This window comes from Melozone crissalis, unplaced genomic scaffold (assembly GCF_028551555.1).
Source record: "Melozone crissalis strain CALT ecotype California unplaced genomic scaffold, PUWL_Pcris_2 ptg000013l_1, whole genome shotgun sequence".
Taxonomy (NCBI): domain Eukaryota; kingdom Metazoa; phylum Chordata; class Aves; order Passeriformes; family Passerellidae; genus Melozone; species Melozone crissalis.
In genome coordinates, this window is record NW_026535791.1 from 8,942,113 (window position 1) to 8,958,497 (window position 16,385).

The 16,385-nt window shown below is 33.4% G+C and overlaps 1 protein-coding gene across 4 annotated transcripts in view; it reads left to right on the forward strand.

Moving 5' to 3' along the window:
* The window catches only part of NBEA (neurobeachin), a 452,437-nt gene that overhangs the window by 201,095 nt on the left and 234,957 nt on the right, over window positions 1-16,385 (forward strand). For all 4 annotated transcript variants that reach the window (XM_054272359.1, XM_054272360.1, XM_054272362.1 and 1 more), the window contains one exon: window positions 7,388-7,449. In XM_054272359.1, coding sequence (XP_054128334.1) covers window positions 7,388-7,449 — 62 coding nt within the window. The remainder of the gene's footprint in view (window positions 1-7,387; window positions 7,450-16,385) is intronic.

Below are 16,385 nucleotides of genomic sequence, written 5' to 3' on the forward strand. Positions count from 1 at the left end.
GATTTTCTGGAACCTGTGTTTTCCAGGCTTCTCCTGAAAAAAAAAGTTTATAACTTACTCAAGTCTACCTGAAAATGAAATACATTTTAACAGAAAAGCAATAATTCCACTTTACAGACCTTTTCAAGATTGGAGATACTTTAGTTTGATCAACTGCAGCACAGTGTGATCATTGATTTGGGTGTTTTTACCTGTAGTCTAGAAGAGGAGGAAATACATTAAATTTACAAAATATTCTAGTAAATATGTGTCATACCATTAAAAAAAAAACCTGTTCCACTTAATAGGGAATTATTTTCTTATAATTAATATTTGTGTTGAATTCTTTTATATAAAAATAATAATTTTGTCTGCTTTTTTTTGTTAATGCTGATTAGAACAGTTTCTCAATTGATGCATGATAGATTGATGTAAATTTTAGATCTGTTTTGTCATAGAAGTTGAATGACCAAATTATTTCACTATCCCACAATACTTGAAAATATTTGGAAGATATTTAGAAAGAGTTCTGTCTGAAGAAACTGTTTTAAGAGAAACACATACAAATGCATATATTAAGTAAATTCCAATGGAGCATTGGACAAATAAAAATTTACCACAGGCATTAAATGAAAAACTGAATCATTTTTGAAAATCTTCTGCAGTGTATTAAACTGAACAGTGGTAGTGGATTTTATTTTATAGATTAAGTGGTCTCCTTTTCACTTGATGAATGAGAATTTGTGCATCCCATTACACTAAAGGAAAATTGTCAGAAAATCCACAGGTTAGCATAAGGCTGGACTCTTCAGAGTAGTGTGGCACTAGCATCAGTTTTGTCAATATCATTGCAGCTCATGGGATTACTGGACAAAAGTCTGTAATTTTAAAAACTAAATCATCTATGTGCTGTAATAAATCCTCTCTCTTTGGGTACACTCTCAAGGGTTTTTGCTATTCTGTGATTCCATATGGATGTTTTCCAGTCTGTATTTAGATTCCTTTTTAGTAACTGCAATTGTGAAGAAGTTTAGGTTTTCTCAGTTTAATAAAATTATTCAAGAAACTATTACATACCATTCTTACTCTTTTAAATATTGCCCCAATATTAAGGTTTGTTTTGCTTTACTGATCTGACTAAAAGGGCTGACCCATTTGAGTTGTGTTGGGACAGGTTAAAATCTAGGGGATTTTGTTGACCTATCACTGTTTATTTGAGGTGTTTCTCCTAAGATGTCCATTCTAAAGATTTATGATAAAATTTTAAAGGTATTCCATTTGATAACCTGGATGATACCTTTCCTAGATTTCCAGTACCAGATAAAAAGACAATTGCTTGTAATGTGCAGTGTCTTTCACCATAACCAAAAAATCCTTTAAGAATTGTAACTGTTTTGATCAGCTAAAAAACATGGAGTCAAATTCACATTCACTGTATTTTTCTGTATCACTCTTCTGTTCTGTAAAGGAGATTTGCCCGTACAAAGAATGGTCTGGAGTACTAATACAGTCATCCTTCATGGTCCCTAGAGTTGGCAGTAATGTCAGTCAAGGCTGCTGAAGGAATTGTTAAATCCATAGCCCTGACTTTGTTATTTTTGTGAGTTATGTCTTTGAAATGGTGTTTTCTTTCATCTAGTAAAAGCAAAGTTATAATTATTTTGCAACATGGCTGTGATTTCCATCTGCAGACTTTCTTCAAATCCTGAATATTTCCCAGCCTTTGCTTTTCATAAGGACCATTAGTGTAATTTAAATACCTACAAAATATGTGACATATGTATGGTTCTAAAATCAATTTTGAGTGTAATCTTGCAAAGCTTTGCATTCTGTTTAATAATCTTCCCACTGGCCCCCCAATAATTGCTTGGTTTGGAATAAGAACATCTGTTGTTTAAGTTTTGCATACTTAGCATTTACTTCCAAATTTTTCACCAATCTTCTATTTTCTCTCCATACTTTCTCTTTTCAGGTCTTTAGGGAACTCCCCAGGAATTTGATAATTCCTGAAAAACATTAATTTGAATCTAATTTTCTCTGAGTGACAGCGTATGGAAGAGAGGGAATAATATAGATTTAAATTATTTAGATAACTTTTTTGGTCAAAAAAGGAGTCCTGTTACTTCTTTCTTATAAATCGCATTTAGAAATATATTTCAAGAATCATGTGCCAGAATTTGCTGAAGAAAGAGGTTTAGAACGAGCAAATAAAATATAAGGAAAACTCACATTTCCAACCAAAACATCACCATAACTTTTGTCCTAGTATTTTCACAGCCAAAACATGCTTTAGTTTCTGTGCCCAGGGATAAATGTCCTTGAAACTTTGTTGTGCCATTCCTAACAAATGCTGAACAAAGTAGAAGGGAAAAAAATGAAAACCCAATCTGTGAGTGGTAATTACCAGTAGAAAATTCCTATTCTGTCTCATGGCATAGAAATCACTGAGGGCTATGGGAAGAGATATCACAGTAGGAATTACCCATAATTGTTATAAACATTTTGAAAGAATTTGAAACAGTACAGTTTTGCTTAAGGTACGTGGAAGACTATATCAGTAGGAAATAGAAAAAGCTTACCTTACCCAAAAAAAAAAAAAAAATCTACAAAGAATTACAGTGTTTTCTCTATTTTTTTTTCTGTGTAGTTTTAGGTCTTTTTGCTCATTTCTAGGTACCATTTACTCATTTTTCACATTAATAAAATAATGGATTTAATAGCATGTGTGGTTTTTTCATAAGTATCTTGTACTATACAAAGCTTCTATAGTTTTGATGACATGCTGTAGAGGAGTAATAAAGACCAATTTTTCTCTGAACTGAGTTAAATGGATTCAACTTTCTCAAACATTTTACCAGCCATACCTGAGATTTTTTAGATAAGCAGAAGCTATAATTGAGTGAAAGATTTCTAAAAGCTCTAAAGTTTTGTTAATTGCATCTTTTTTTCTAAGTTGAACATGAGCTATAAAAACATTTAGGTTTTGTTTTTGCTAGTATTACAATTGATTCCAGTTCCAATGAGGGTTTAAGTTGACACAAAGTAAAATCACTAAAAGAAAATGCAGGCAAACCTTGATAAGTACCAGATGAAATTGTGGTGGTATTCAGTTAGACTCATACACACATTGTATTAATAATAATAAAAAGAAGTTCAAAACCATGATCTTATTTCATGAGGATTTTTTTTTAAAAATTGATTTTATCAGCCTACATTATATTTCTTCAAAATGTAAATTCACACTGACTGGTTCAGCATGGTGACTTGGAAGTTTTGAACCCATGACTTCATTGATGCCACAGGCATGACTAAAACAGTATAGTTAAAATTAATCTTTTTTTAGACATTAATAAGTCATAGTGAAAAGGAATAATTAGCATATCTTTGGGCCAACAGAAGAGCACTGAAAAAGAAGTCAAGTAAACCAGAGCATTTCAAGATAATTGCCAGGCATACATCATTTATTCCAGATTAGCCAAGGTCATGCACTTGATGCTTCCAGTTTTTGCATCCATATATGTGGTCATTGTTGCCTTCAAATTGCTGAATTTTGATGGCTATATTTAAGGGACTGAGAATAGACCATGAAGAAAACTACTGAAGAACAGCAAATGTAAAAAGCGCGCGCTCCATTCAGTTCAACAGTGACCTTTTTAACCTTGCTGTATGCAGGAAATACCCACTTGTATTTTAGTAATTACATTAGCTTCCTTAATGGCATTTGATACAGATGGTATAGGAAGAACTTATCTGCTGCTGAAGAATGCAGGCAACAGTTTTAGTTTGAGTGGCAAATACTTTTTTTCATTAGAGTTGAGGAGGGGGAAGAGAACTGAAAATAGATTTGTGTGCTCTTTTCAATCAGAGATGCCATTATTTTTCCAAGCTTGTTATCTTTTTTTTTCCTCATTATGTTAAAACTAATAAAATTTTGCACACATTGAAAACTCCTGTCAAACCCTGCAAAATGGTAAAGAGGAAGAAAAAATGCAGTTGTTAGCACTTTGGAGCTTAGAAAATCAATTGGAAAATTGATATTTTTTCTGATTCATACTATAAATCCTATTTTTAGTTTTATGAAGAGACCTCAACCAATTTATGTCTTCTGTACTGTCTGAAAAATGGGAGGAAAACTCTTCTACCCCTCTTTTAATTTTTTTATGTCAGGATATAGACTGTGCACTAAGGGAAATTTTTTTTGTTCCTGTGCTGTGCCAAAAGAAATGAGTCAATTCACACAATTTTGACTCCTAGAATAGAGGAGGGTACAAATTGAGAAACTGAAAAAGTTATAAGATTATCTTTTTTTTCTGGTCTGTGAAGGAAAAGTTAGATAGGATAGGGATTGGGGCTCTTCCTAAACTTGCTCCTGCAGCTTTTGATGATGTGGGATCTTCATAATGCAACCAGAGATTGCATTCTGACAGTTTTTCCTAATAGGCAGAAATAGATCTGTCCTCCATTAGGTCTGATCTTTTTTTATCACTCTCTACTATTGACTGCATGACAACTCTGACAGTAGATTTTGAAGATTAATTGTGTTTTGTGTAACAGAAAAAAAAATCATTATTTATTTCAAATCTTAACTGCTCAATCAGGAAGAGGCAAAAATGGGAAGAAGCACAACATAGCCCTTGGCAGCTAGGATGGAGGAAATGGAGCATACAATGGAGGGCACACGCTTTCCCTCGTGTTTTGAGTGAAAGGAGTCCCTGAAGTAGGATTAGGGGGCTGATATGAAAGAAATTTATAAAGCAAAATGGTGGCCCTGCTATGAATGTTTTGCATTTCTGTATTCTGTTTTACTTCAAGGAATGTATGATATGAGTACTTAAAGGTGAACAGAAAGTATTTCTGTTTCTATTTCCTTCTTTCTGGCCATTAAGGTATGCAGGATTCCCCATTTCTGTCTGGGCCACTCCAAGCTCTGCTTATTCATAAGTAGAGAGTTGCACACTTAATTTCTGCAGTAGACTGAGACAAGCATCGTTGACACCATGACCTTCTTTAATGAGGCTTTCCTATCTCTCACTGTATTTTCATAGGAAAAAAGTGCTACAGTCTCTGAAATAATTATTAGTTTCTTTTGGACCTGGAAACCAGCCTCTTCTAATACTAGTGGTTATGAGAGGTGTTAATGACTGTTACCAATGGGTTGTTTCATCAGCAGGCAATTAAAGAGCTGATAACTGAGGGGCCTGCTGATGTGCTAACCAGATGTCAGTTCTGTATCCTTTTCTTTTTCTGAATTTCACAAAATCAGTTTGAATCTCCTTTCCAGTGCTGGAATGCTAAATCCAAGCTTGTAATTGATTAGATGTGATATATAAAAATTATCAAGTAATGTCCAGAGGAATAGCGAAAGGACATCAGTTTGAGGTCAGATGACCACTTAGACCTATATCATTATCATGTTATTAAAAAGTTAGAGTGTATAAATATTCTTATTGTAAATAGATAATCTTGGTCTAAGCAATTATGACTCTTTCAAACAGGATCATGTCTTTTCATGTCTGTAGCTTTGTGTTATTAGGACTAGATCATCATTGTTATCTGGATGATTATCATGAGTATTTATTCTAGCTTTGGGCCATTTCAGGCACACTCCAAAAATTTTTGGTATTGTTTGAAGCTGCACAGGTAGCATAGGAATGCCCAACTGTATTTGAAATTTAAGAACTTCTAATTTAATTAATTAAGACAGAAAATATTCATTATGTATATATCTTCAAAGTATATATTTTATGTCTAGATTTCCTTTTGAAAACCCAGTGAAGATACTAAGATATTACTGCTGATGCATAATAACTTTTATGTAGTTTACTTGGTTTCTTTTTCATAACTGTGTATGGTGCTTATTCTGGATACATTTGTTCTTTTGATGTAAAATCAGAAGTAAGAACATGTACAAATTTAGAAGATTGTAGCATGGGGATAGGTTTCCAAGAGCATTATTTTGCCTTAATCATCTTTTAGGTACACCTGAGGTCTGATTTTGAAAGACGTGTATGACAGAAAGAGGTTTTATTTGGGTTTATTTCGTTGGTTTAATTTTACAGAATAAGAGGTGAATTCAGAATAAACCAGACAACAATCTATGATGAAATATTTGATGTGTCTGTCCTACCTGCATTGGCTCAACTGTAGAGTTCAGTCTTATGTTTGGATTTTCTTTGTCAGCTTCCAAACAGTGGAAGTAGCCCGCAGGTGATAAGCATCTCATTAATCTTTCTGATCCTCTAGTACTTGAGCATGGGAATAGCTGATCAATTACAGCAATTGTCTCCCTAAATGAGCTTTGCACATCTGCCTCTTATTTCATTAACTGCCCCTATATCTGATAGAATGGAAGCCTAGTGGCTTCTTACAGCTTGTTCTGTGTTACTGTACAATAAGGATGGGGCTGTTAGCAAAATGGGCACAAAAGGGTATTTATCCACTACCCCATACAAATATACATGCTATCGTGTAGGAGTACGTGTACGCTTTTGTCTCTGTTTGTAAAAACCTTCTTAAAGCACATCAGATTGCTTTCCAGCCACCTATTTAGCCTTTACTTTTAAGCTTATTTGTAAATTTATCATTTTTATAACATAGTCAATGTGTTTCCATGCCCTAAAGCAACATATCAATGTCTATATGGTTTTAGATAACAGAAGCTAGCACATGCAAGATTACCAGTAGAAATGAAATTTCCTGCAAATATCCTTACAATTCATCTTCAAAATACTTAGATATGGCATCCTTCTCTCAGACAGTAAATTTACATTTCCAAAGCTACAAACCAGTATTTGCAATAGCAACAATGTTGCTAGATATTTATTATTTATGTGAAGTACAGAACAATGAGTACCAGTTATACTACAGAATCCAAGGTTTGTTTAAGAAACATGCCCTAAAAATTATGGGGTTTGATTTTAATAAAAATATGATTTCTCATGAATGCCTCTTTCATTAATACTCAAGCTTTCAATTACAGAATAATCAATTACCAGATGAAAATTAAAAGAATGTTTAAGCAGAGGCTTTATTCTTTATCTGTTATTAACCGATCACTTTATTCTTATGGATATACATTATTTATTATTCAAAAGCTGTTAACTTATGTTTATCATACATTAAATTGCTTCAGATTATACTAATATTTATTTATTTAAATAACTATGCTAAATGCCAAAAATAATTAGAAGACATTCTGTCCTGAACTGGTCTAGATTATTCTAGGTGATTTTTATGAACATTTAATTATTCTTGAAACTGAAAGTCTCAGTGAATTGTGCTTGAAACTTCTTTTATTCTGAGTTATAAAAAATATACATTTATATATTTTATGGATTTATGGAAAGATGGAGCTTATAATATCAAAATACCACCATCTTTTCAACTAATTCTTCACTGTTTATTGCAGGTCTTGTTTGTATGAAGTCAAGTACTTCAGTGGTTGAACTGGTTATGCTGCTTTGTTCACAGGTAAGATATTCTCTGGTTTTGATTGGATTAATTTCCTTGTGTAATCACTGTCAGCCAAGGAATTGTATCTGGCAGTTTGTTTCATTCTTCCATTTCATTATAAAAAAAAAAACCAAATTAGTTTCTTCTGGTAATACGTAAATTTTAGATTTTTTTTTTTTTTTAGAGATTAATTCTATAGTTTTTCTATATTCACAGAGTATACAAGGTATACGTATTTGCATTTATGTTCTAAAAGTGTATGGATGTACATTACGCATTTTCTCTGTGTATGAGCTCTCCTGCAAGCCCATTCTTATTTAGAATATGTAAGTAGGATCCTGTGGTCATAATTTTATGTTGGAAATTCTCTTTGAATTAGTGATTTTTTTTAAAACATTGCTTTGTGCTGACTTTATTACTTTTGATATACATGACAAAACATTGAATATTTTACGTAGCTGTCACTATATAAAAAGCAGAGGAACATGGATTAAGTAGTCCTCAAGAACTGTCAGAAGCAGAACATTTCTATATAAAAATTCTGTCATTGATTATTGGGGTTTTAACACAGCAGTAATGAGTTCCTCAGAAATCCAAATAATTAATGTTTTGAAAATGCTTTCAAAAATAAAATATTGAAAGCTAAACCAGTTTCTCATACTATTTGGATTCTTTATATCTCACTTTTCATATTATTTGTCTTGCTAGAATTGTTAATGGCTAATATTGTGTATATACCCTTTTAATTTAAAGTGCGAGTAAGAAGTTATCAGCAAGCATTTTAGAACTTTGTTCACTTTGTAGAATGTAAGAAAATTAGGATTTCCTGACAGATCCAAATAACTCTGTAAGTTTTTATACTTCTCTAAAAACTTCTAACAACATTTCATTTCATTCAACGTTCCTCATAAAACTATAATAGCAGTTCAACTCAAAATAAGTTTGTGTATAAAATGCCCAGGTTAACTTGTTATATAATTATCAAAGAAAATTGTAGCTTTTCTTGAGCATTCACTACTGCATATTGACAGCATATACCAAAAATAAACTGTAAACAAAGGCATTTCTAGGGACAATTGAAATGAAAATCTACTTTTGAGAAATTTATCTGCAAATAATAAACATTTACAAGTAGATTTAGGGGCGAGTATTCCAACTTACCTTGTCTGTCTGTAAGTTGCATTTCTTCAAGCTCGTGTCATAAGGAAATCATTAAATCTTGTTTTCCTTTGTATTTTTTTTCCTCTTCCTTTCTTTTCTTCCTCTTTTAGAGGGATATCAGTTAGGGAAACGTAAAAGAAAAATACATCCCTGGCAGGAATCCTCAGTGGGATTTCAACTTCAAACCTTCTCTAGCAGGGCACTCGAAAAATTTGTTACCTAATGGTGAAGTCTTGGGTTCCAAGAAAATTCCAAAAGATCCATTAAGGCTTTTGAGCTCAATGTTCTTGTCATACAACTTTTTTCTTTTATTTTTAGCAGCTCTTGAAACATTTTTTCAAGGGAAAGAATAACTTACAGTCCTTTCTTCCCTAGCCTTTGGTTTTGCTGCAGTTCTCAGGAATAAAGTGGAATGTAGCATTAGGGTCTAGTGTCTTTGATGGCCTCATCATCTAATCATAGGTTTAACATTACTCATTTGCTGGCTCCAGGAATTCCTGCCATTAAGGGCCCTAGAGATGAAACTTTGCCTCAAATATTGATTGAAAGGAAGAGAGAGAAATTTAAGCTCTTTCTGCAATGCTCTTTCTTTAGACATCTCAGTAAAGCTACGTAACAAATGCAGCAAAAATCAATTTGTTATTTTTATGACTCCTATATATGCTGGGTTTTATTTCAAAGTATTTTAAAAATAAAGTTCACTTTATACCTGGACTAATGGGAAGCGCCTAGTAATTTTGAAGCTTCAAATGTTTATTTACTTCAGTGTTTGCTTGGAAGAACTCTTTTTCCATCTACCTAATTACTTGAGTGAATTACAAGCTTTTCGTTTTTATACCCCATCTGATACTTCAGGGTTGTTTCCTTGTCTTCTAAATAACAAAGATTTTGTCTCTGGGTGTCCATTTATTATTAAGTACTTCAGGAGTTAATGCTGTAGTGTTTGTTGGGGGAGTCATGGTAATTGTTTCTACAGGAACTGTCAACAGAGGGCCGTAGTGGTGCAAATTGCAGCCTCCTCCCCTCACCTTTCTGACCTCTGGAATATTCTTCTGAGCAGTAGCATTTCTGCAGAATATAGTGGTTTATCCTATAGGTGCAAACAAAACACTCTGCACTTCTGTTCTTCTACAGGGAAGTATTGTTGTTTATTTTTTTTTAATTTACATTTTAAAACTGTCTGTCGGAAGAAAACATGAGATAAATGCTATGAAAATACTAATACATAAAATGGTTAGAAGAAAATGATGGCCAAATATCATAATCCAGCCTAATGTTAGCAGAACTTAGGATCATAGGAGATGTTGTCCACAGCAAATGAGGATAACTTATTTATACAGAGAAGAAGCAGCGCTACCTGGGTTTTTCCTTATGACAAATTAAGCAATGTGAACTAGAAAGACTGCAGAAAGTATATAGTTTGTGGATTTTTAATAATCCCATTGTAAATAGGGCTTTTCTTTCTAACATGGGTAAATCCTTCATATTCAAGTTGAATGACATTTTACAGATTATGTGGGGAAGTTTGAAAAGTGTCACTCAAAAGATAGATGGTGATAACAAAAACCTTTGAAAAGTACAATTTTGTTTGCACAGAACAGAGTAACTTTAGACATTGAAAAGGAAAGGGAAATGCAAAGTTTGTTTTCCTTTCATTTGCTACAGCAAATTAGATGCTTTTATGCTTTTTATGTTGGAAATTCCATGTTAATGACTACAGATTAGCAAGGATGTCAGAATTTTTTTTCTTATCTGAGCTCCTGAATAAAATCAACATTGCCAGCGGCTCACATCCAAGGTATGGTCTAAATTTACATGAAATATCACATTACAAATGTCTGAAGGTACATGTCATGGATAATTCAGTTCATATGGGCAGCCTTTTAGGCTCTGAGGAATATGCAATCAAGCCTTTCCCCCAAAGGAATTTGGAGTTTCTGTGAAAAATACGTTTTAAGTTTTAAAGGAACTCCTGTATGGATGGTACTTCATTTGTAGGTTTGGGGAAGAACAAAAAGCACTAGTCTGTGTTTTCAGAATCTTTCTTTTACAGTAAGATAGCACTTGTATTATATCTTTTTCCTAGTAACACCTACTGCACTAGATTAAAATTTAGATTAATTTGAAGCTTTATTCTCTTTATTTATAAAAACCATAATCACGCATCCAAGCACTTGAAAAAAAATTCTAAATAATTGATAATAAACATAAAATGATTTTCACTGCCTTTTTATTTGGATGTAGTCTATTTCTACATAAAATGGATGAAGATATGTTATGTTTGACAATATCTGTGCTTGATTAGCTGGTCTTTGTTCCCTCAGCCTAGTTGAGCATGTCACAGCTGTGTCGCTGTTGGAGTGGCAGATTTCTTCAATAAACCATGCAGTATTAGAAAAATGCATCAATTTTTGCAGTGTAGCTCCTTCTTACATGAGATTTAGATTTCAATTACTTTTTTTCATATTCTTTTTTCTTTTTTTTTTTTTCCCTAACCAAAACACTACAATAGTTTCTAATTGCTTCCAGATCCTTTGCGGATTCTTCTCTTTGGGGAGACAGCTTCTGAAAAAATTGAATAGTTGAGTCCCAGAGGAGTTTTATCTCATGCCACTTGTATTTTTCTGTATATTACCTATTTACAAGGGAAAATAATTTTCCTAAAAAGAAAATACAGCTTTATTTTTAAAGACATCTTGTTACTCAATCTGTTTGAAAATATAATTATTATGAGGATAAATGCTGCATTGTCCTAAGTGGCAGAAAAAATTTGGAGCCATATCAAGAAATTAATCGCACTCCAAGGAGAGGTGTAAAAACAAATGAACAAAAAAATACCCTAAAGATGTGCCTGGCTGGTATAAACTCAAAGGGAATCCTCAGAGAGGAAATGTGATGGTTGTTTTATCTCTGAGAATAAAGACCCATCAACCAGGCACTGCAGGGATTTCAGAAGACACCAGCACATCTAGATGTACATTCTGCCTCAAAGTATGGGATAGCTCTTCAGTAACTGGCAATTGATCAACACAGAAACCAAGGAAAAATAAAATTAAAAAACCAAAATAAAAACAAAAAACCCCCACTTTTTTCTGGTCCCTGCAGCTGACCAGAAGATGCCTTGAAATGTACAATTCATATAGTAGAAGCACAGTGCACAATTTGTGACACCAAACATACTGTATTCAAGGCTTTCTATAAGAGTTTAACGAGGAATTGTCCAGCTCTGCTGTGCAAACCCTTTTACTTTTCATTACAGATTTTCCTTTTTTGTAATATTTCTTGTCTGTTTACTCTTGTTGCCAGTATTAGATTCATCTTTAATTGTAGTTCTTGGTCTCCTTCCAGAGGTATTCCTAGAGTTCTCATAGTCTATAATTTTTGTTAAATAAGTGATTGTCCTTTCAGAATAACTGTGATAGCAGAACAGTTACACAAGGGTTTGCTATTGTCTTTTTGACACCAACCACAATAGGAAAGGCTGAAGATAAGTGAAATAATAACTGCTTCCCTTAAATCTAAGGGAAAAAATCCCCTGTAACCTAATCTACTTAGGAAATTAAGTTTGATATAACTTCAATGATGAAATTAGGGTTGGTTAAGCAAATTCCTATGAGGATATAATTTTTTAATCTCTCTTTTCTTGATCACAAAACAAGTTGGGTGTTTTACCTTTGCTTGTGTTTTTGCATTTGTTGTGTGGCATTATCCACTGTCTGTTTTCAAACTTGCAAATAGGAGATAACTCTGCATATAATATGACTAAAAAAGTCCAAATTAAAATTTGATTTTATAGAGGAAAATGATGCATAGAAACGTGTAAAACTACAGAAACTTATTGTTTCAATTATCCTTTTTTCCAGGATATCTTTAAAACATTTATCCTCGCAAAGGATCTATCTCCTACACTGCTTCCATCCTGCAGCTTCTTCTCTGCTAACCCCACTTTCTTAAAAGTGCTGATATTTACATGACTAACTCACAAACATAAGTGAAAATTTCTCAGACATTTGTTCCCTGGTTTAGTGGCTCTTTAGCTGAGAGCCTTGTTCAAAAGCCACCAGAACTACTTAACGAAAAAGATTCAGGATTGAAAAATTGGGGGCACAGAGGAGAAAAGAGAAAACACAACTTGTGTTTTCATGGCAGCAAGCTGTAAATTCAGATCTCTGCGTCTAATGGAAACACACTCTTAGGCTACAGTTTTAGTGGTCAGTTTAGGATTCTCTCTGGCCAAGATCACACTTGCAGATGTATTGTAACTTCTCCATATTGCTGCTGATCCCTTTCATCAGAATATGTAATGGTGGAAACAGCTACATCAAACTAAAAATTAACTCTGACTAAAAAAGTTATTTTTAACTGATTATGCTTCAAAGGTAGCCACAATACCAACAGCTTATAGCAGGTTGCAGATCAGTGGCTGCACTCTAGGAAACACAGGCTGCTTCTGTAAGAGTCAAGATACAAGAAAGGAATTTTGGCATTTGATGGGAGAAGATAGAGCAAGAGCAAGAAGTTAAAATAGATGAAAAAAACACACAGATTTTCATACGCTGGACAAGGCGCTAGAAATGTGTATGAAATATTCAGCAATGTTGCTCCAAAATGAGGCTTTGTATCTCCACATTTTACCATAGGCTCAAATTTAAGTTCAATAACCACAATCTTTGTAGGTGAAGCGAGTAGTTTCTATAATATTCTCATCCTATTCGGACTACATAAAGGTCTATCAAGAGGAAGGGGATATTTCTTCTGTTTCCTTATGCAGTATCAAATATGGTACAGCTTAAACACATAATTAGGTTCTAATGTTGATTTTGGGCTCTTCATAATCCACCACATGGCCTATACACAAATAGGTTGTTATACACACTTAGTGTAATTTCCTTAATGAACCCCAGTACAAGCTACAGGAGAAGCCAAAAAAGTTTCCCTTTATATATTTGTTGGGTTTTTTCTCTAAAATTAAGTGGTTTTCTGAGGAGATGGTGTTTTGTGGTTATTTTTTAGACTTCCCCCCCTTTCCCCACCCTTGGCATTTCTTACCTTATTTAAGGAATTCTGGTGAATGATCTGGAAAACTATTTTCCAAAAGATCATAGTTATCAGAATTTTCTTGCATTTTCCATGTGTGGAATGTTTTCCAGCCCAATCTGTCTTCATCTCTTGATCATCTGCTTCTGATAATCTAACTTTCAAATGGAAACCATTAGTATATTCTTTCCTACTTGTTGAGCGATTTTACTTTCTTCATCATTCTGTGAGGTGTCATTACAGATTCCCATACATTTAGAAAACGAATTCTGTGTTTTGCTTTTAGTAATAAGCAGGATGTTTTCTTTTTTATATTATAGCAGAGTTATCAAGGGACTTCAGGGCCTTTCTTTTGCCTGTCCTTGTCAGAGTAATTTTGTCAAAAAATATTAAAGAATACACACAAGCGAGATGCTGATCTGAACAACTTCTGGGTTCATGGCAAGAATAAGGAAATTGTAACAATCAGCCTCTCTGTATTAAATGTGGCAAGTTGTCCTCCCCTGATGTTTCTATAAGCTGCCCACACAATTGAGAAGGATCTGAGACCTGGAGGAAATACCTACAAAGTCAGAGTGAGTTGGTAGTTCTTGAAGGGTTGAGAAAGGATACTAAGCTCATTACTGGAATCCATCATAAATAATAAATATACCATAGCTTTCAGGGGGCTCACTATAATGGAGAAAATATGAGGAGTACTTTTCTGTACATCCAAAAAAATTATTTGTTTTCATTTATTCTGGGAAGAATTACTTCAAATTGATTACCTATCTCTAACATCCAAGACTGGTTGTGTAAAAAGTGGACTGGTGTTTAGGATTAATTGCCATACATAGCATACATGTTGTTAATAAAAATTTTAGCATCCCTTAACTGAAAAAAAAAATTTCTAGTCAGGAGGTAAGCTCTAGAAGTTATGGAGATATGTATATCCTGTAGTACCTCTCTTCTGTCTGTATTAGAAGATATGCAGAATTTCTACAAGATGCTAAGGGTTACTTTTCTGAATAAATTTGGCCATTTTTTTGGGGTTGTTTGAATAATGTAAATGTTTTTGCAATTGTAGTTTTTGGGTTTGTTTTGTTTTTTCTTCCAAGATACCAATGAAATGTTCTTCTGGGAATGTTGACACCATTGTCAAGATAAATTGGCCAATTACCACAGGTGATCAGAAGGGCAATGGGGTCTGTGTGCTACCAAGAAAGCAAAAAATTAATGTATTATTTAAAGTCAAGAGAATAGAGGGAAAATGATGCTGCAGTCTTGTGAAACTGTAATCTAAAACTTTCTATTACCATTGTTTTATTAAATTCACATTCGCATAAATAGTGTTATGAAAGTCTTGCATTGTTTTCCTTTCTGGGATTTGGCCAGAGGCCAGGAGCATTCCAATACTTGCAGATTTTCCTTCCAGAAGGATGTCGTCAGTCATTCTGCAACTTGCTTATTGTGGGAAATAGCCACGTTTAAAATGGATGACCAATTACAAAAGCCTAAAATTGATCCCAAATTTATTGAAATAGTAGACCAAAAATACTTTTTCTATATCCTTTATCAGCAGTATGTATGTGAGTATGAGAGAAGTATACAGGCAGTGTTACTGGAATTCTTACATCTGATTCTCATTCCAAACAATAATGCAAGGTTTTCAGACTCCAATATCTTAAGGTAAATTCTTCTAGGACTGGAAGGGACAAATCTATGGTCTTAAAAACAGTGTAATCATCTCAAAAATTTATGAGACTGTGTCTTGAAATCAGTTTTCCTGTTTTTACCTGCTTTTGCCTTCTTTTACCTGCTTTTAATAGACACAATTTTCTGCCATATAAAAACCACAAAACATTTCGTACATCATGTAACATTTCTTTTGAATATTTCCTCCTAAATGAAGTAAAGCAAGTTATTGGTGATTTTTGGGTAAGAAGTTATTGGTGATTTTAGGAGGTAACTCCACATCATGGAGTTCAAACCCGAGCTAAATTACATGCATGTTGTGAATTGCAAACACATTTTTATAGTTTCCAATTCCTTCTCCAGATGAAAGCTTGCACCTGTTCAGCTCCATACATGATTTTCCACCAAATATATTTAAGGGTCTAGAAAGAAGAAAGTTGATATAATAGAATTCCATCTGTCTCAATAAGTTTTAATTACACTGCAGTGATCAAAGAATTGAGGTGTCAACTGAGTTATGATTGTCTTAGATTAGAAAATTCACTAAATGTTCAGTATGACAAAAACAAATTAGTCTCAGTTATATTTAAGGCATGGAGAAAAGAGAAGTCCAATGAAGATAGAATTGGTTTACACAGGAGCACCTGTAGTTCAAGGAGAATTGTAGGATGATTACTACACCAGGTATCTCTCCATTTCAGCAACTGCACTCCTTTGAGAAACTTGAAATTTTTTGATACAAATTTAAACTTCCTTGCAGAAAGTGGAAAGGGTGAGAGAACTCTGAGAATCACAATTCCTTTTTTAATAACTATACTACATTATCACAAGATTTTTTTAAAGACATGTTCTAGACATCGTGAAAAAAAATTTAAAAATTGTAAGCAAAAGATTATTTGGAAAGAAATATAATATAAACTAAGAAGAAGTTCTTAACATGCCGAGTCTAGTTTTTCCTTTTTGACCCCTGCATTACTTTTTTCTAAAGCAAATTTTCCATTATCAATTTAACATGCCTTGGCTGTTTTTTCCTTTTTTCCTTTTTTTCTTTCTTTCCTTTTTTTAATGTGTACTGGAGATTT